The 22575-nt window shown below is 36.9% G+C and overlaps 1 protein-coding gene across 1 annotated transcript in view; it reads left to right on the plus strand.

Annotated features, from left to right (window-relative positions):
• Positions 1-554: 554 nt before the first annotated feature.
• Positions 555-22575, plus strand: part of LOC139730280 (uncharacterized) — a 42116-nt gene continuing 20095 nt past the window's right edge. Inside the window, exons 1-17 of the mRNA XM_071641159.1 lie at positions 555-738; positions 5443-5652; positions 6233-6481; positions 6751-6996; positions 7615-7809; positions 8540-8858; positions 10930-11186; positions 11911-12072; positions 12913-13074; positions 14628-14831; positions 15453-16154; positions 16948-17178; positions 17712-17865; positions 18714-18869; positions 19618-19894; positions 20975-21265; positions 22190-22334. Of these exons, the coding sequence (XP_071497260.1) occupies positions 702-738; positions 5443-5652; positions 6233-6481; positions 6751-6996; positions 7615-7809; positions 8540-8858; positions 10930-11186; positions 11911-12072; positions 12913-13074; positions 14628-14831; positions 15453-16154; positions 16948-17178; positions 17712-17865; positions 18714-18869; positions 19618-19894; positions 20975-21265; positions 22190-22334 (3997 nt within the window). The 5' untranslated portion in view covers positions 555-701. The remainder of the gene's footprint in view (positions 739-5442; positions 5653-6232; positions 6482-6750; positions 6997-7614; positions 7810-8539; positions 8859-10929; positions 11187-11910; positions 12073-12912; positions 13075-14627; positions 14832-15452; positions 16155-16947; positions 17179-17711; positions 17866-18713; positions 18870-19617; positions 19895-20974; positions 21266-22189; positions 22335-22575) is intronic.

A 22575-nucleotide genomic window follows, 5' to 3' on the forward strand; every position in this document is an offset into this window, starting at 1 on the left:
AAGTATTTTATTGTTTTATGAATTTCTTATGTATTTCTTTGTTTTTTCGACCTTTTGTTTTATCATTTTTTCCGCAAAATTTATGACAGGACCTATTTCAAGCATAATTATGCTAAAATCAATTAGTTTCAGCATATGAAAGTGAAAATAATCGTATCTTTATGAATAAGAAGAGAAAACTCCATTTGCATAGACTTTATACACAAAATCACGTTTTTGAGCCATTTTTGGTCTGACAGGCATGTATAAATCATCATGCAGCGTCATAACGGTATGCGCGATTTTCGCAAAAATAGTGTCAAAAGATGCGCGAGACTTGAAAGTAAAAAGTCAGCGAACGGCGCAGTCAAAAAATTTCGCGCGGCGGAGTAGTCGCGCAAAATGTCAAGGGGGGGGGGGGGTTGATTCAACCCCCCCCCCCGGCCTTTTTAGGGTTAATAGTCGGCAGTGGAATATTAGCAAAGAAAGAACGCATGCCTGTGGACGTTTGTGTTTGTTGTGTACACGTTGAGAATGTATATTTTCTTTCCTTCCATTTTTTTTAATTAGTACGAAGATGTTCCTCATACTTGCTACCTGCACGAAGCTCCTTCGAAGGATCATGTGACACTCACTGGGGGTCTACATGTCATGTGACCTGTGCTTCTGGCTATCACCTGACAGGATCCAGTAATGTCACCTGTGAGTTTGATGGAGCCAAGATGTACTGGGCGATGACTGAAGCTCCTATGTGTGAAGGTTTGCACGAGTGATTTTATCTAAATAAAAATCTGATAAATGATCAATTAAGAAGATCCCTTTAAAAGTATGAAAAGAAAGCAATATATGCGTCAAAAGTGTTCTTGATGGTTGAATTGTACACATTCCTTTATTGGTATCATATAACGATAATTAGATAGTGTGTCGGTAGCAATTTTCTTAACACTTGAAGTGTTGCGAGGGTCCTATTATTATGCAATGACCACGTCAGCATTCTGCCATGAAGTACATCTTCTTTCGTAAGCACTCTGTCCAATAGATTAAACTATTACACACGACAGTAGCATACCCTATTCCTAATCCATAAACTATACTATATTTTGTGAAGATTACACAAATATCCATAATGCGTTCATGTACTCGGGGAAAATGGAAAGGCACCATCTACCTGCCATACCTGTAGATTCAGTTCAGTTCAGTTCAGTTCAGTTTTTATTTCTGCATTTCAAAATCAATACAAATCAAGAAATCAACAAAATTCTTACATAGTCATTTACACAGCTAATATTCGTAACATTTGGATCTTACATACATTTTCTTTTTTTTTTCTTTTTTTCAAGAACGAATATCATATATGAAAGGAAGCAATAGGAAATGATAAAAATGAAATGCAGGGGACCATCATCATAAGCTAAGCTTGACGAGGAAGATGGCCCCAGGTAAAGAGATACATAAAGAAAATCTTGCCACTCACTGAGTGGGGGGTAATTGTGCAAAGGGCACAACGAAGAGATACATAAAGAAAATCTTGCCACTCACTGAGTGGGAAGTAATTGTGCGAAGGACGTGCGGTGCAGTGCGGTGTGCATTGTGTTCGGATGAATCTTGGTTTGTACGTTGAGTGTTATTTTGTGTATCAGTGTGATGAGGTGAATGTTACTTCAGTTATGGCCGTGAACTCATTGTTTAGGGTGTTTGTTGACCAGGTGGTATGAATATTTATGTGTCAGAAGTATACTGGATTATGAGGGTGTTTTTTAGTTCTCGTTTGAAAATGTTCAACGACGTACGTTGTTTTAAATTAGGGGGTAAAGAATTCCAAATATCTGGTCCATTGTGCTTTAATGATTTTTGAGCTAAAATGATTCTGGGGTTTTCGAGATGGTAATCGGACGACTGACGTGTTGGATATGAATGAACGGTGGAATTTGGAGTGAAGAAGCCATCAAAAATTTTTGGAAGACAATTAAATGTATATTTATACATAAAAACAGCAGTTTGAAAGGTGTGAAGATCCTCAATTTTCAATGTTTTTAGTTGACGAAATAGGGGATTGGATGGGGATAAGTAACGGGAATTGGTAATCAAACGTACAGCACGTTTTTGGAGAGTAAAAATTGGATTAATTTTAGTTGAGCCACAGTTTCCCCAAACGATATTGCAGTATGTGATATGTGGTAAGATCAATGCATTGTATAGAATAGTCAGGGAATTTTGAGAAATGAAGTTTTTCAGTCGATATAAAATTCCTACAGTTCTTGAGACAGACGTGTGGATATTATGAATGTGATCGTTCCAAGTTAAACTCGAGTCAATTGTGATTCCTAAAAATTTAGTGGATCTTACTTCAGTTAAGGATAATCCATCAATATTGATATTATAACTGCTGTTAATGTTCTGTAAAGCAGTAGGTTTGAAACGTATAAAATTTGTTTTAGAGACATTAAGGGATAATTTATTACATATAAACCATTGGGAGACTTTATCTATTTCCGTGTTCAGAGTATTAAACAGTGTTTCGAGGTTCTCATGGGAGTAAAAAATATTAGTATCATCTGCAAAAAGTATAAATTTAAGAGTTTTTGATGTATTTATTATATCATTAATATATACAAGGAACAGTAGGGGGCCAAGAATTGATCCCTGGGGAACACCACATACTATATTAGAATTCGGAGATTTAGATGACTTAAATAGTACATATTGCTTTCTGTTGGATAAATAATCAATAATCCAAGAAAGTGCTAAACCACGAATACCATATCTTTTTAATTTGTAAATTAATATATCATGATCTATGGTATCAAAAGCCTTTGATAAATCCATGAAAATTCCTATAAAATGTTTTTTATTTGCAAAAGATTCAGTAATCTTATCTAACAATTGAATTATAGCTAAATCGGTGGAATGGCCCTTTCTAAATCCAAACTGATTAGGTATAAGTAGGTCATTTACATGAAGAAAAATGTACAGGCGTTTATGAATAATTTTTTCCAGAATTTTAGAAATACTAGGTAATAACGATATTGGTCTATAATTTGTTAAAAGAGAAGGATCGTCTTTTCTTTTGAAAATTGGAACTACTTTCGCAATTTTTAATGAGTTTGGGCATATTCCAGAAGACAGTGAAAGATTGAAAATGTAAGATAAAGGTGTGGTTATTTGTTTGATGATTTTCTTCAGTATATAAACACTTATTTCATCATGGCCACTAGATCTACTTGGCTTTAATCTGTTAACAATCTCCAGTATTTCTTCCTCATCTGTTGGGGTAAAGAAAAGGGATTTGTCGCAGTTTGGTGGAAGAAATTCAGTAAAATTTGAATGAACATGTTTGTTTTTTATTTTTGAAGCTAATTGGGGGCCAATATTTACGAAGTATGAGTTAAAAGCATCAGATATTTCATCAGGGTTTGTGAGTTCTTTGTTGTCATTATAAAAAAACAGACGATGTTTCCTTATTATTTTTACCTGTTATTTCACATATAGTTTCCCATAAACCATTTACATTATCCTTTTGATTATCAAACTTATCAGAATAATACATTTTACGAGAAATACGAATCAAATTACTGAGTATATTTCTATACTTTTTGTAATCTGTAAAATGTTTTGTATTGTGGGTAGTAATCGCCAGTTTATACAATTTATTACGGGTTTTTATTGAATTGATGATTCCCTTTGTAATCCAGGGATGTTTGTTCTTTCTACGTGTTTTTTTCTTAACTAAAGGAATGTTTTTTCGATAATAATATAAAAGTTTATCTAGAAAAATATCATAAGCTTTATCGGCGTTATTTTGAAGATACACTTCTTGCCATTCTTCCTTCACTAAATCAAGATTAAGTAATTCAATATTCTCGTCTGATTCTTTTCTGTACATTATCGGCCTGGGTTTTAAAATACTTTTGACGTTTTCAGAATAACGAATATCGGTAAATGATCAGATATATCATAATATAAAATACCATTAATGAATTTATTTACAGAAAAGTTATTAGAAAAAATATTATCCAACAAGGTTCTAGATTGCAACTGATTGACAAATTGCCCTACCAGTTGCAATGAAAACATCACGACGGAAGAACTTCATAAATTTGAATAAAGGTTCTAGATGTTTGGGATATTCTTGTTGGGTTATCAATATGGGAATGGAAAGCATATGAAAAAAGAATAGTTTTTAATTTTACCGCTAAAGTATCTATTTTCGTCATGTCAATATTATAGTCGCCCATAATATAAATTTCCTTATTTTCTTGTGTAATCGTGTTGAGGCATTCATCAAAATTTTCTAAAAACGTTTCGGTTTTATGATTTGGTGGTCTGTATATAACACCAATTATCTTATTTTTCATTTTATCATTGATGATTTCCACAAACAGGCTTTCACAACCTTCAATATCAATATCAGTTCTTAGTTTTACTCGCAATTCGTTATATATATATAGGGCTACCCCTCCCCCTCTACCTCTCTTACGATCAGAGCGAAATATTTTATATCTATCAAGGCTAAACAAATTTGGAGACGTGTGCCCTAGCCAAGTTTCAGTTATACCGATTGCGGAAAAGGGAAAATTTTGTAAAGAAAGAAGAAGTAGTTCAAATGAATCAAAATTTCTGTTTAAGCTTCTAGCATTCCAGTGGAATAAGCTAAAATCTTTAATGGGGTTATAATTAGTGTCATCATTCCTATTTGTGGAATTACTACGGGAATTATTAACATGACTTGCTGTGGAATCAAGTGAAGATTTGAACATATTATTGAAATCCGAAATAGTGTAGTATTTACTGTGATTACTTATGATACCCTGGTCAGGATGATCGTTGTTATGAGTCATTATGAGGATTTGAGTGCAAAGTTGAGAATGGTTGTTCTGGGGCCATGTATTTTGTGTAGTACGTTGCAATGTCTGTGCGTGAATGTAAATGTGAGTGTGTGCATGTGTGGGGGTGTGCAGTGCATGTGAGTTGATAATAACAATAATGATACTGATACATATACAATAGAACAAATGTTACATCATATAGTCTCGCAAAATTTCTGTCTACAAAAGTAAATGGAATCCTCCTACACTTAACGTTGGTGAGGTAAATTCGTATGCGTAATATGAAATAACAATGATTATAAAATTCCTTTTGTTTTAGTGCACCAAAATTCTCTTGACGAGTTCCAGGTGTTCCATATCACAAATTTCTCCTTCCCCAATAAAAATTGTACGAATTATCTGTGTCATAATTTAGACATTGCTCCTGTGATTACCGAGCAAATCCGGCTGGCAGCTTTGTGTCATAGACTCAATTGCAATGAAAATATCCAATAGAAGGATTTGTCTTAAGTTAGCAGATGTATATGAAATAAAGTAGGTATATAGGGAGAGTCAGATCGGAATGAATTGTTTTTTGTTCTTTGCCATCTTTATATCCCCGGCTTGATTTTTATTCTGTTCAATTTGTAACGAGCAGCGTACCGTTGCGATCCACTGGAGCTACCGATGTACGTCTCCGTGAGTCCAGCAACGTGTGCGGGGTCATCCCAGGTTCAGGTGGGAACCTCATGTACCCCTTACTGTCCTAATGGGAGAACTTTAGAAGGCGATGGAGGACCAACTGTTTGTGGAAGTGATGGACAATGGAGCCGCTACCTCAACAGTTCATCCAACATTGCATGCCGAGGTTAATAATGGTCTTCTTAGCGCATCTAGGTGTCATACACCAAACCCTTCTCAGAGGGCTTTCGTAAATACATAATGGATTATATTCAGATGTACAAAGGGATTATGTCAACACACACAGGCACACCCACACTTACACGTATACTCACACATACACACACATAATGAATTAAAACTATTTCAGACATTGCTGATTTTAAATTGGAAATAGGCAACCTTTTTAGCTGTGCAATATCAATACGTAAGACTCTCGTATACATGTACATTCTTTTTAGTTAAACGTATCCAAGCAGTATAATGATATTGAGAATATTCATAATAATGATAATAATGATATCAATGACAGTGCCGATAATGATGATAGGAAAGATTCTGATCGCTAAAGCACATAACTTTCAATCAAATCTCAATACACAATTAATGATTTCAGACATGTATAACAACAGCTAAATAATAACTACTTAGGCTTTAAAAAGTTAATAAATAGATTTCCTACAGTATTTCTTTTTTTATCAAACAAGAAAACAGATATGCTTGTTTCATTTTCTCCACGTTTCTTTGTGTTTGGTCATTATTCCAAGACCTCACGGCTCCAACTTTGACCTCGTGCCCGGCCCCCATCACGGCCATCCAGACAGAATCCTGGGGAGTGGAGGTTTCCTTTGACGTTCCTAGTGCCACCGATTCAGCTGATACCAGTCTTGATGTTCTAACGTCTCCTCCTGACTTGACATCCCCGTATAACTTTACCCAGGATACTCTTTGCACCTACACCTTTACGGACGATGCCAATAACAGCGTCTCGTGTCAGTTTTACGTTTATGTGCAAGGTGGGTTTTGAACACTTACCATTCAGAAATGCACACTTTTCGCTGTAATTGTTCGTTATCATTTTTGTAATCTTTAGTCGTCATACCTCATTTAGTAATTATCCTTGACATGGTCAACGTTCTAATATATTATTACGTTGACCTCTGTTTATATCATCATCCCACAAATAGAAATGCATTTTAAAGTGAACTTATCTAATTTGATTCCGTGAGGCAATTAAAACTCAACTTCCTTCAAGAAACCAGAATACCAATTATTTTCCTACCAGACGATCTCGCACCTGTCCTGGTGTACTGTCCACCGGATCAGAGTCTAAACAGCAGTCAGCAGACGACTACTGTGTCTTGGGACCCGCCAATTTTCGAAGAGGTGACGGGAGACGAGCTTGAAATCAGCAGCACGTATGATGACCACATGGCGGACTTCATGTACGGCGATCACCTCGTTATTTACACGGCCACCAACACGGACAACCAGAGGACAACCACGTGCTCCTTTACTATTAGTGTCCAACGTATGTGAAGTATAGTACTTTGCTGATGTTTTTTGAATTCCTCATTATACCATGGAATTCCGGGTCTAATGTTGCTTGTAGGTTTGTTTATTTGTTTGTTTCTTTGTTTGTTTTTAGGTGCTAGCTGTGTCATTCATGTGCTGGAAGTATATGGCTGATCATAGCCTGATCATGACCTTAAAGAACACCCTTTTACTCACAAGTTGATGCAACATTATTTTAGAAAGGCTCTCGTGAAACGGTCTTCCTACTTCATGTGGACGAACTTTTCATGCGATGTTACTTATCATTGGCCGCGGAACGTTTATTCATTTATTATGTTTTTTTTTTTTTTTTGGTGTGGGAAGATCATGGGTTTGTTGTGATTTTCAAAATGAAAGTGTGTATGTGTGCGTGTGTGTGTATCTGTGTGTGTGTGTGGGGGGGGGGGGGGTAGGTTCCGCTTCCCCTTTCCCATTTTTGCGGCCCCTGCTTTAATAGATACCCTGAATGTAAAAGAGAGCTGTATTATGTGCATGATTTTTGTCATGATCCCAACGATTGAATGAACTCTTCAAATAATCCATCAAGAATAAACTGTTATGTGTCTGGTTTGATCCTATTTTTTTTTTCAATCAGCCATCCCCTGCTTGTCCCTTGATCCACCAATCAATGGAGCACTGGCTTGTGACGGATGGACACACGGTACTTTCTGTTCAATTCTGTGCCAAGAGAGCTACGATGTCCCCAGAAGTGCGCTGGATATCCCAGAGCAGTACGTGTGTGGAACTTCAGGCTCATGGCAGCCTCATGATGTTGTGCCTGACTGCACAGGTGAGTGAAATTCATGACAAATTATCTTTTCATTCTTGATAAGATATCAGCCTGGAATGCATGGTTTATAACACTTTGAATGTACCAAAATGGTCTGTTTCACTACTTAACTAAAGTCGTACCCGTCGGTTTTACGAAACTCTTGCCAGGGTACACGTTGGCTAGGTTGCCAGTTGCTTTTGACAAACAGTAGATTGTATTCACTGAGTTTCTCAGAGTTGTGCTGGGCCGCCAAATAATACTTGAATGAGCATAATTATGCCAAAATGTTGAGCATGTGACAACCGTGCTGTTAAACAAACTACGAGAGACAGATTCTGGGCTCGTATTCCATCGACTTAAAAGAAAGAAAGAAAACAACTGTATACGCCAACGTCAACTTGCTCTGCGCGCTGATGGCTTTTTTTTTTCTAAGTCCACATCAGCTTTATATAGTTGGCAGCAATCATTGAATCCACCACGCCACCTGAAGCTTTCTTCCTCGTTTTAGCACATGGAACTTTGGGATACGATCTGTGGTTTCGATGCATTTCATTGGTCCTATTCATATCTACTTATCTGTACCTTTTGAACCGAACCATGAAAAGAGATATTATCTATATAAAACTAACACGGTAAAGCGATAGCAGGCGTAATGCAATGACATTAGTTAAAACATCAAGAGTTAATAAGTGGGAAAGTAATTGTTCATTCTACATCTTCCCCGTCAATCCGTCACATCAATCCGTAGAAACAAGACGAGGAACCCGAGCAAATCTGCCAAGTACACTTCAGTATTTCAGCGGCTCCTGCGGATCAAATGAAACCAACGCACAGATTGCCGAGGCGTTCTTACAGCTTCTTGAGGAATCATTCTACTACTCAGACACCTGCACACCTAACGTGGAGTGCACAGTCGAAAATGTCGAAGTTACCTGTGGCCCGTACGATGGTGGGGCCAGGCGCAAGCGGATGAGCGCTGAAGAGACCTCCGGACGACAACGTCGCTCTCTCTCGTCGACGGCGAAACGACGGAAGAGGACGACAGATGTTGATAGCTCCGACTATGTGTTAGTTGTTGTTGTTCCATTTGCAAATTTAAAAGATAATATTATGTTTATTTAATCAAGAGATAATTTGAACAGAAGAGTGAAGATGTGCTATGGAAGATTTTTTTAGTCACTTCGCTCTCTCTTTACATACACTGTAATATAATTTGTAAGATCGCAACTGCTGACCTATATAAATATTGATCAACCGCTGCGATCTAATTATTACATTTCATTTTTTTTCATTCATTCATTTATTTTTCATTTCCAACAAAAACATATAAATATATTACAAAAATTTAATACAGTGCATAAATTTCATCATACAAAGTAAAGGATAAATTTACAGAAAACTTGTAGGTATAGGAAAATGTTGGAAATGGGGAGGAATGCTAAAAAGCTGAGCTTGTAGGCTGCATTCCCCCCACACGTAATACAAGAAATTATATGATCGATAGACTGATAAGCATTGAAAATGGATGAAACAAAGAAACTAAGACAAAAAGACCTATAACCTAACTTATCCGAAACAAAAACCCTGAACAAATCCCTACACTACACTAAGTCGCTGTCATGCCGGAAAAGAGAGGAGAGAAACAAAATAGTATGTGTGTGTGTGTGTGTGTGTGTGTGTGAGTGTGTGTGTGTGTGTGTGTGTATGAGAGAGAGGGGGGGGGGAGAAAGCAGCTTAATGCGTGGTGTGAAGATAAGAGACAAAAAAAAAAATAGAAGGACACGAGAGGTAGTGGATGGATGGAGCCGCTTAGCTGTAATTCCAATAGAATATAAGGTTGGATTTTACACTTCTTTGCAACCAATAAAGAATCAACAATTCTTATAACTGTTCAAAATATTTTTCTTCAGATTACTCTTAAAAGAACTTAAACTTGGAGATGTCCTCAAACTGTTAGAAAGGTTGTTCCAATATTTAGGTCCAGCAAATGTAAATATAGATTGTGTAAACATTGTTCTAGTTAAAGGCAGATGGAATTCATCTGAGTGACGAGTTGGATATTTATGGAACGAGCGGTTTCTCGCAAACATGCTTGTGAAGACAGACGGCAACAAATTATTAGAAAGTTTATACATAAATTGGCCAAGACAATAATAATAAATATCAGTTATCTTTAAAATGTTGTTTTCAGAAAATAAAACATCGGTGTGTACACACGGAGATCATTGATTACAATCTGTCATATCACAGCATCATTTTGTTGGTATATCTCGACGGATTCCATACCCCTTTACATGAAAGATTTGAGGTACACATCAACCCCAGTGTAGTGTAAGTTATACTGTAAATGTATCAAGATACACCGATGCACAAATCTAACTTATCTAATTAATTATCATATTTTGCAACCATAAAAGTGTTTGTGTTTTCAACTCCCTTTCAACTGATCTTTTATTTCGATCCAATAGAAAAGTAATAATAATAACCAGTATACATTAATAAATTAATCATTATTGATAACAATTTCGAAGCAATGCAGATCAAAAGCTTTAATACAATATATCATATGAATGAATGAATATAAACCGTGAATACTTTGAAGTAGGTAAAAAAAAATAGCAAACAAACATAAGAATAATTGAACTTAATCATTAATTTAATCATTGAGTCACATTAGATGAAGATGATATCTTGTTTCTGTCTTTAACACATAAAGAAAGTCCGAATTCACTTCATTTGTAATTCACTTTAAATTCATTTGATTCATTATACAATATGCGTTTCCAATTTTTATAATCGAACTTGGGTCTGCATGAATTGCTCTGACGTCTCTGTGGCCGCGCGGTTTAAGGCGTTTGCGTTCCCTGCCAAAGACCAATTCATTCAATTCCCGGCGCAGACCGATTTTTCCGAAAAGAAAGAACAGTATATAAGAGGAATAATGGTTTCAAAGCTACACATCGTTTTCTCCTTTCTTCATCATATCATCTCACTCATATATTCACTTCATTGCCGTTCTCATGGAAACAGTAATCTGTTCGTATGTGGATGTGTAAACTTGCGATAGGCCTATTCCTTCCTAACGACCTGTCAACAGTCTTACTTTATATATATATCACCTTTGTTTTTATTGTCCAGGTTTACCATCAATTTTGAAATGTCGATGGCAATTAATCAGAGCAGCAGTGTGAGTGACTTCGATGCTACGTATAATGCAGAAGGGGATTTAATAGATCACGCATATCAAGCCCTTGAGGAGAATTGGCTGGATTTGTCAAACGCCAGTTCGGAAATCGGTATCACACTGACAGTGGATGAGGACTCGTATGATTTCGAATACGCAGAGCTTCTCTGCAATCCACCATTGACGGCTGATAACGAGGACTACCACTGCAGTAAGAATTATATTCAAACTTCTTTCCAGGAGTGAAAATCACTACTGGTAACTTCACTCATTTGCTTGCATATTACCCTTCTCCCTTACATGAAAAAAAAAAGTAATAATGAATCTCTCGGGAAGGTGATGTAAGAAGAAATTGAGACCAGCCTTTACCTTTTGAATTGTAATTACTGACATCTTCATAGAGTAAAAATGCGCAAGCCATCCCATACCATATCATGTGGTAGAAGGCCCCGTCTGTTAGTTTTCACAAAGTAATTATTCAGTTGCTGTCAATATAGGAGACGGCTTTGCAATGCAGTAACATATTAATGCTTGGGATGAGGAGAGCTTTTTTAAAGTTACTTCAAGATCATGATCTAACAGACGGTATGTCAGAAAACATTCGTAGTACTGTTTGAAGATGATAGGAAGCTTTTTTAAGCCACTGTATGGTTGTGATCTTACAAATGGTATGCCAGAATAAATTCGTAGAAAAATTTAGTAACTACTTACCTTCGTGGACCAAATGCGTCTCCATATTAACAACGAGACTGATCATTTTCGTATTTCATAATTACTGTGGGAGGGATTAAGAGAAAGCTTGAATCTGTTATAAAACAGTTTTAAAGTAATAGTGCCTTTATGTAGATGTGCATTTATTACAGCAACTAATATTGAACATTTATTTATCTGCAAAATAAAAGTTGAACTCATGGTTCCTTCTCTATTTGTAACAGCTCCGTGTGGGACAGGGTTCTACTTTGACAACACAACCAAGAATTGCTTGCAGTGTGAAATAGGCACATACCAGAGCAAAACTGCCCAGTTCACATGTGACCAGTGTCCAGGTGGTCAGTCTACTCTGGAACTTGGCGCCAAAAACATCACACAGTGCATTGGTAAGAGTTCAGGGGTCGGCTCTCTTACTGTTTGAAGGCTATTCGCTATTGAAGAAAAAACATTCTTTAAAGTGATTTAAAATCATTTGTGACACCCGGGCATGAAATTCAGTTTCAGTGAAGTTCAGTGAAATTATAGAATAACATACGGGGTTTACAGGTGAACTTATTGGTAAATGGACAGGTTTATCTAAAATAATTATCTTGCATGACGCCTGTATTGAAAATAAATTTGTAATACAATATGATCATCATGATGAAAATAAAGATGTTAATTAAAGATATCAAAAAATGTGATGATCTTGATGAAGAAAGGAATTTATATTGAAATTCACATAAAATGATAAGCAAAAGAAAAAAAATGGATATTCATAATAAACAAATGCTATTCATCATGATGAAATTAAGATGATGAAGTAAAAGCCAATTTCAGTGATCAAATGAACGAAATAACTCTTACTTATCATTCTTACGTTCATGTGTATGAGGAAATTGAATGCTTAAATCTGAAATTGAACGAGAAGACCATTTTGAAAAAACGTTCATGTTTTAACATGTAGATACACACTCATATATGCATATATATATATATATATGCATATATATGTGTGTGTATCTACATGTTATAACAAATAGTGTATAATCGTAAATAGCTATAATACTGATGACACTTGTGACCCATTATTTTCTTCCTGATGTATTGTGAATTAAGTTGATGCTATCTAATTGGTAATACGCTTACTTCACTTAAATCTGTGGTTGATTCCAACGTTAAACAAAAGTTTGATATAGTGGTATGCAGTGTGCATAAGACGTAGCTCTTTTTTTTTAAAATAACAGATATCTGCAAGCCGGGATTCGCCTCCGAGACGGGCCTGGAGCCATGCTATAGATGTGGTATTGGAACCTACCAGAACTCCTCCTTTAGCACTGAATGTAACCAGTGTCCTGAGGGAATGACAACAAGACAAAAGGGATCTAATTCTTCAAACCAATGCATCGGTGAGTTTGCAGATAGTAACAATAATTATACTCGTCTACTTGATTTTAAGGCTTAAATCACTTTAATTATTTAATGACAATCATTTTGCATGGCTTTGCAGTAGATGGGTATATATTTAGAACAACAATCATTATCATGACACTAAACTTACTGTCACTGTCTTTTCTGTTTACTGGAATTACGGCTTCTGCTTTATGCATTGAAAGTCATGCAATCAAGGGCACTTTGTAGGCTGTCATGACAAACACAACCCAAACAATCTATCTTTTGTATCTGATACACCTAAGTTTATGATATCCAGTTCTTCATGTCACTTTGTTCCATACGCTTTCTATGTAAAAACAAAATGTTGTTCTCCCCACAAAATATGCCAAGTTCTAAAATTGCAATTTGACCAACATATGTGTTTAAAGAGGCATTAATGCGTGCATACACGCTGTCTTTAAAAGTGGCTCTTCTTGAGTGTTTTCTTCATTTCTTAAATGTTATGTGAGATATACCTTTGTACTTAAGAAGTCGTCAAAGAAAGTGTTTTTTTTTTCTTGTTCGCTCTGATTTACCGTCCTTAATTCAAAGCTTCAAAAGATGTCACTGTTTCAGAACAGATACTTTTAGCTCATTTTGACCGCTAACAATGTGACCTTATCGCAAATGTTGGATTCTCATGATAAATGCTCATGACAACAAACCCTCTAAAAACGAGAGAAAGAAAAGTTTGCTCATTATGACTCATATTCTACACTTCTTTTTTCTCTTTATCCTTGTACCAATCTTCTTCCCTCGATTTCTCCTTCTTTCTTTGTTTTCTATGCACGTCACAAAGAGCCATGCAAGTCAGGGGAGTTTTCTGAGTCTGGATTTGTCCCATGCTCTCCCTGCCCTGTTGGGAGCTACCAAAGCTTGGCTCAACGGACGCAATGCATCCCATGCCCCGACAATACCACAACACGTCACAACGGAACAACCAGTCCCACTCAGTGCATCAGTCAGTAACTTAAAATTGATGTCCTTGACTGTTTGGTGTAGAGATATCTACTTGGTCTTTACGAAGATGTGTGTGTGTGTGTGTGTGTGTGTGTGTGTGTGTGTGTGATACGATGCCGTAAAAATGACCTTAGTAATCTTTTACTAAAACCAAACAAACAAACAAACAGATAAGGTCTCCATATTCCATATCCATTGAAAAACAAATTAACATGTATTCCAGTACAATCAGATACAGACATGCGAACATAAGAAGTATTAAAACAAGTAACGACAAAGTAAAACGGGAATATAAAATCATATTATGGATATGATAGGAAAGCGAGAGACCAGAAAAGACCTTTGGCCATTGTACGCTCCCTGATTACGATAGGTGAATATTGGCAGCCCTGTGGTGGCTATGGTATTTTTGTTGACATATACACATAAGAAACATTAAAACAGAAAACAAATCAATAATGCTCATTGATTTTCATTAGATAACTTACAACCTATTCATATATGGGTAGTTTCAATTCAATGTGATAAAGAATTAACGAGAGTATTCATTTTTCAAACTTAAATCCAGGTGCCTGTGATTATGAACCCTGTCAAAATGGTGGTTTCTGCATAAATGAAGGCATCGATTACAGCTGCACGTGCCAGGCGGGTTACTCCGGCAAGAACTGCCAGATAAATATTGACGAATGTTCATCAGACCCTTGTGCCAATGGAGCAACGTGTTCAGACTTTGTCGATAGCTTTCAGTGCACTTGTGCTCCAGATTATGAAGGTATGTATACAATCCTAAAGTTTACATGTTTTTAACATGACTATTCCTTATGTTCATAATTGAAAACATCATGATATCATGGCATTCTCTTTTTATTTCATTTCCATCAGCCGAAAGTATTTTTTCTTGCCTCCTTGTCCATGTATGTACAATAAAAATAACAAAATATTAGCACGGCGTACCGACCTTGGTGTGAATGTTCCTTTTTACCATTAGAATTAAAACATAATGTGAAGTACATTTCTAAGGGGAAGCGCTCCTCATACTTTTTATCACTTTTTTTTTGCCTTCGTAATTATGCCATGTAAAAAAAGAAAGAAAAAAAAAAAAACCCCGAGCACAATCCAATGATGGATGTATATTCTTTAACCAGAATATGTGTAAACTTACTTGCGCCCCAAAGTAAACTAAAAAAGAGCGATGATTTGAAACCTTGTCAGATTGTTCCACTGCCAATTTCGATATGATGTCTATTCTCTATCGACAGACATGATACAAACACGAGCAAGATACACATGTTTATTCTCTTTCATAAATGCAAAGTTCATGAATCGAATAGACACTGCAAGAGTCGATATCATTCACTGTAATTCTTTCACTTGAATATTAAACTCCTCCCAGGTGTGAACTGTGAAAACGAAATAGACTACTGCCTCTCCACACCGTGTGAGAATAATGCGCCCTGCACAAGTGCCTTAGGAGACTTCGAGTGCAGTTGTCCATTTGGTTTCAGTGGAAAGAACTGCAGCGTTGAGGTGGATATGTGTGCAGGGGATCCCTGCAAGAATGGCGCTACCTGCTCCCAATCCCAGCAGGCAGTGATGGGCTACGTATGCCAATGTGCGCCAGGATATCGGGGCGTGAACTGTTCCATGAATATAGACGAATGCCAATCCAGTCCCTGTCTCAATCATGGGTCATGTATCGATGGCGTCAACAGCTACACCTGCAACTGTCCATTTGGCTTCTCGGGCAGCAGATGCGAAGAAGATGTTGACCTCTGCGCCAACGTCACTTGCCTGAATAATGGCACTTGCACAGAGATAGGAAATGGGACATTCTGCGCTTGTGCTGCAAAGTTTTCTGGAGAGTTTTGCCAGGAGGAAATCACGGCATGCAGTGGTGTCATCTGCGAGAATGGAGGAACATGCAATGCTCTCTCCGAGTCAAGCTTCGAGTATTCTTGTAGGTGCGTGACAGGTTATACAGGTCTTCACTGTGAGGTGGATGTGGACTTCTGCCAATCAGAACCTTGTCTTAATGGGGCGACATGCATCGATGGAAACACGAATTTCACCTGCGGGTGTCCCAACGGTTTTACTGGCAAGTGTGATATTTTACCTATATTCAGTCCTGAAGGCAGTTAAAAGGGAAAATATTTGCCGTGAGGAGTGAGGCCTCGCACGACTTGACAGACACTGTGTACTTTGTAATGTATATAATTATATATACATACATACACGCATTGGTAGAGAGAGAGAGAGAGTGTGAGACGTGTATCTTCAGCTGCTAAACCCCTGGGCCGTCGCATTTTGTAGTGTGTGTAACGAGATATGTGTATTATATATACATATATATATGATATATATATATATATGCATATTATATATATATATATATCATATATGTATGTGTGTGTGTGTTTTCATTGAAGTTTTGTTGTTGCTTTAATACTTTTTGAATCAATTATATTATTATTTTGCATCTTCAGAGAATTCAGAAACGGTTCAAGATGTGTGAGGTCTTTCCCTCTTTAATTAGTTTCATTATCAACACACACATTTTGCTCAAAAAAGGGAAAAATATTCAAATTAATAGTTGTCATGTACGCACATGTCTGCACAGCACAATCCGGTGAAAAGGGCAGACCAAAAGAAAGTCGCGTCCTTTGATTTTGTCTTTTCCAGAAAAGTATGAGTATATTTCCACCGGCACTGAATGCCTAAACGTTATCGATTCGGGGCGTTGGTCTATAGATGTGTATTCAATATCGCTTTAGGATTGTGTTCTGAACTATTTCTAATAATGTTTGGTGGTAATGCTGTGAAAAAATACATAACATTTCATTTCTATCTATTTTTGTTTTTCTTTCCATTGTTGTTTCCGACTTTTGCAGGACCAGTATGTGGTAATTATGTGGACTGGTGTGCAGAAGCGCCCTGTGGAGTGAACTCCGAGTGTGTCAATGACCCTCAAGGCTTTCAGTGTCTTTGTGAGGCCGGGTGGACAGGGCAGTACTGCCTTGATGAAATCAGTCTATGTGACGAGCTGGAGCCTTGTATCAATGGCAGCACATGTACGGGAGATCATGCGAGCTTCGTTTGTCACTGCCCTCCAGGATATCAAGGTATAAGTTTGTGAACTCATTCACAGCCAACTGTAGACATCTCATTGTGCATTACTAATGATGCCCCCATGATCACTGTGGTCATCATTATCATACGATTGATGAGTCCTTGTCCATTTTTTTAAATAATCTTTATGTCAAATTCAAAGAGCCATCGTTCACGTAAACGTTCCTACCAAATTAATGCATAAGAGGACGCTTTCTGCCATAAATTCAGTTACTTATATCTACAGAGAGCCATGTGTTATTTTCTTCAATCATTAAACCATACTCAAGGAGAGATCTTGTTTTCATACCCTGTATACTTGACTGTCAATACAATTATTGTCTATGTTTATTGCCATAATTAGAATGAACACTGCAGGAGAACCCCCCCCCCCCAATGAATAGTCGTAAATTTGTCAGGCTCTACACTTGAACATTCGCCAAGCGGTAAAAGTTATTTTTAATGCCAAGAAAGCAATAGATTGCAAGCAAACCTAATGTGTGGTCAACTTGAAAACTAAAATTTCATGAACTCATCTTGATAACAGGAAGCACATGCCATGAAGAAATAAACAACTGTTCCAGTGCACCCTGTCTTAATGGAGGAACCTGTATCAGGCTGGTGGAATCCTACGAGTGTCAGTGTGTGGATGGCTTCACGGGAACAAATTGCGAGGTCAATATTGATGACTGCGAGGGAAGGTAAGTTTAGTGACGGTCGTTGAGAAATCTTCATGAAGACATTGGAATATGGTACCTCGAATAACTGATAATAATCTTTATCGAAGTTAGTCTGGTCATATTTTCATGATGTGGAATGGGGATGGTGAAATTTCCATGTTCAGACAAAAAAGAAATGAAAGGGAGTTGAATCATGGTGGGATTTAGCTTTGGGAACTCAGCATAATGCACTTGTTCTCGTTTCCCTATAACTTCTTTAAGAAAGGAATAACAGAAGACGAGATATGGCAAGATAGGGTATAGAATGTCATTAGCTTTCAGAATGCTTACCATGTCATTTCAGCTACGCTAACGCGTTGTTCACGCGTTCGTGTTTGCAAATGCAACGATGATGCAAATGAATCATTTGAGCGAGGGAAATTCCTCAGCATGGAAATGACAGAATTGCGGTTCTGCCCAATATTATGTTGCATTTAGGGTTTATTAACAATTTTTGAAGTGTTTAAAGGATCAGACAAATTGCAGTAGAAGAAAGTGGAGTATTTTGCCTGTTTTCATGAAAAGATGTAACTCACATGCAACGTGACTGCAGGTGACATGTCCGAAGTACAATCTCTTCTCCAAATCACGGTTGATGTCTTACAAACCCTTGTGCACGCATAGTGTGATTGTCATGTTATTACATTCGCATAGAGCAGAATGGAAAGTGCTAGACTAGAGTAATGACACAAAACCTATGTAGAGACCTGCAGGTATGCCATTTTAAATACTCTTCGGATGTGCTGGAAGTACTGAACTTTGTTTCCGCTGTGAATCATTGTAAAATGATTGTCATGTTATATTTTTTATTTCAATTCCCCCTTTCTAAGTCTTTGTCAACATGGGACCTGCACTGACGGAATAGACTCTTACACGTGTGAATGCGAGGTTGGCTACACTGGAACTCACTGTGAAACTGACATCCGTTGTATAGATAACCAGTGTCTCAATAACGCCACTTGTTATATCGATCGGAAGAGGCCGCGGTAAGGAGGCAAATCGCATCTTTTGAATCATCTCTCTATAGTGAAACGTTTAAAGAGCCCAGGAAAATGTGTGTTGTATTACAAATAATTGGTTATCATAACATCATTGACACTTACAAGGTATAAATTACAAATTTGTTTAACCCGTGAAAATAATATACTAAAATGAATAATGAAAGTTTGTTATAAATGTATTTTCTTTCACTGTCTTCTTTGCGGTGAAGTTATTCGAAGTTATGAATGATAAACGTTATGTTTTAAATAACTACACTTGGTGGTACACGTGTATTGCACATGCATACAGAAAATCTTGTATAGAAATTCAAAAGCAGAAATCATACAGCTAATTTATGTATTATCATTCAAAAATTAATGCGGTGTGTCTCATTTTTGTTTTCCCTGTACGATATGCATTAAAGTCTATAATAATACAGAAAAAAAAAACAGTCTAGGGGTATTGTATTCTTCCATTGTTGATCAGTCATAGTAATGCAATGATTGTATCATTATTATCATTGTATTCCAGAAAACAGAATTTTACTTTGGCGCCATATATCAGACATCTCTGAAGAATATGCTTCAAAACTGAATAAATCAGCAATTGCATACCTTATGAATTGAAGAATAATGGCTGCTGATGTAGCCACGGTAACGGCGGAAATTTTGATGAAAATTAAGCAAAACAGAACGCTAAATTGCGCTTCTACCACTCAAGAGGACGTCTTTTAAAATACTTTCTGTTGCACAGATGTATATGTGCACCAGGATTCACAGGTCGATACTGTCAATCGGAAATCAACGAATGCAGAGCACAACCATGCGTCGAAGCCATACAATGCATCGACGGCATCAACTCATTCACCTGCGTATGCAAGGATGGTTTCACAGGACCTTTGTGTGACGTCAGAGTCAGCACATGTCAAAGTTCACTGTCAATCTGTCAGAACGGTGGAACCTGCCACGATCGACTTGATGGCGGCTACTCCTGCCAGTGTCTACTCGGGTTTGATGGCAACAACTGTGAGGTATGTATGAAGCTTGACATATACCGCGTTTATCCTTTGACGTCCAAAAATACCCCTGAATTTCCGTCTTCCTGGGGAGGTGTAAGCCTTAAGGTTTTCTTTCCTGTTCAAGTAAAACAAAGGTGCATTCCATTATTTGAATTGCGTGATTATTTTCTTCGTCACACCTCCCCCCCTTACACACGCAAGCACAAAGATAAAAGATTCATAACTTTAATGACCATATAACAGTAATCTGTACCCATCAGGCAAAAGAAAACCATCAGTCTTTAGTGTGTGCTTGTAAATTTTTATTGAAAGGTTTATTTATTCATATCACATCTCGTAGCCCAAGGGCTAAATTGCGTGTAATATAACATAAAATATGTACATACAAATTCAAACATTCAGACAATTACAGAATAAAGCATTTACACGTGTGATAGAAATAAGTGGGAAAATATCATAATTACAGAAATCAATAAGTTGAGCATTATGCAAGATAAGAACATATTCCGCATTTGTCAAAACAAACAGAATTACACAAAAAATACTGTGACGACTGATTTGCCTCTACTCCATTAAAACTACAAAACATCATACACAAAACATCAGGTTTACATGACTGATAAATAAAAGGTATTTCGAAATGTGATTGCACAACCCCAAATATAATTAAATTGTTTTTACATTTCATAACAAAATTTCATTCTGATGGCTGAGTTTTCAGTTTCAGCAGGATGAGCAAGTGAAGATGCAATAATTCATAGTTTTCATATTCCTTTTCCTAATGATACAGTTTAGAAGTGTAAGTAGTGCCGCAATTGCACTAGGCTCCCCCCTCAAAAAAGAAAAAAAAAAGAAAAAGAAAGAAGACAAGACTGTGCATCTACTTGACATACAAGTAGAACTCTTCGTACAATGTTTAAGGCAGAGTTAATAAATCACGATCCTTACAAACTCAGGGCTGTGATATACCAAGAACCGAAATTCACAAGACTCTAGAGAAAACAATAATTTTACGTGATATCAAGAACATAGAGTTGTGTCTCCTAAACAAGTGATAAGAACTGATAACAATGTTTTCTTTTTAAACTTCAGAACAACATCGATGACTGCGTAACTAACGATTGCGAGAATGGAGGTACATGCGTTGATGGGGTCCATGAATACACCTGTGAGTGTGCGGAGGGGACGTGGGGCACGTATTGTCAACTCTCGGCCAATCCGTGTGACTCGACGCCCTGCAGAAATGGGGGCCAGTGTCACCCCATTGAAGACGGTTTCATCTGTCATTGTCTTGCTGGTTTCACTGGTGAGACGTGTGACACCAATGTGGACGACTGTCAAGACCACCATAATTGCTCAGCTGGATCAACGTGTGATGACTTGGTATGGCAGATGTATTCCCACAATCATTCCTTCTTCTTTAATCCTACTGCCGTCAAACCCACTGCAGCAACCACTAGTCCTTAAGAGGATTACCCGTCCTTTCAGAGCATGCCAACATTTGTTTCAATTGCGAGCAATCTATACAGAAAATCCAATCATGAATTCCTATTTATTTATTTATTTATTTATTTATTCATTCATTCATTTAATTCATTAATCTATTAATTAATTTATAAATTAATTTATTTATTCATTCTCTCACTCACACTCTTACTTAATTTGTTTTATCTATTTCATCCTGCAGGTTCTTTGTTCTAAACAAGTCTATGCTGTATGTAGTTCTGACCACATTTCAACCCTTACTGGAACCGTTCTAACAATTGTGACTTATGTTTTGTTATTTCTAAGTTTCTTTTTTTAATCTCAGTTTTAATTGCTGTCATCAATTTCGCAGCGCACAAAAGGCATGTACTGTATCCTAGCTTGTCTACGTTCTATATCGTTTTTTTCGTTATTTTTTGTTAAAAGAATTAGTTTCCTCCTGTATGGCATTATTATAATATCAATGACAATCATTAAAAAAAAAGAAGATGGAATAAACAGAGGTATTCATGCAAGTGAAAGATCAAAAGGATAATCTTGTCTGTGGGCCTGGATCATTTTCCATAGTATGGAAATGATGTAAAAATGTGTATTAAATGGATTTGACTCGACTGTTGGACAATACTTTATTGTTTATACGAGATACCTCTACTCGCTGGTCACACTTTAAATGATACTGTAAGTTTATTTCTAATAAACTATGCTATTGAAAACATCGTTGTCAGATTGATATAATTATGATATTACAAATACTGAATAAAAAAGAGGATTATGATACAGAAGTGGAAATAACAGAATATTAACCAATGACGTGAATTACAGGTGAACGGTTACCAATGTATCTGTCCGGATGGTAAGACAGGAGATTACTGCGATGAAGATATTGATGAGTGTGCGAACAACCCCTGTCAAAATGGAGGTACCTGTGCGGACGGAAATGCCATTTACACTTGTCTGTGCTTAAGCGGTGAGTTAAATGATACGCCTGTTGTTTTTTCCTCCTTTTTTGTAGTCGCTATATACACCCTAATTCACAATATGCGAATAACAGTTATTCCTGCTGATAAATACATAGTACAAAATATAAGGAAGTTGGTTTTGATGCTATGCTGAAATGTCACAAAATTGTTGTAGACAGTTCGCTACAAGAATAAAATAGATAGTAGACTGAACGAAAGCCGAAGAACCGTGTGCCCCAAAAGTTAAAA

Source organism: Diadema antillarum, unplaced genomic scaffold (genome assembly GCF_040938485.1).
Source record: "Diadema antillarum isolate AM-2024a unplaced genomic scaffold, OU_Dant_1.0 seq00000300_RagTag, whole genome shotgun sequence".
NCBI lineage: Eukaryota > Metazoa > Echinodermata > Echinoidea > Diadematoida > Diadematidae > Diadema > Diadema antillarum.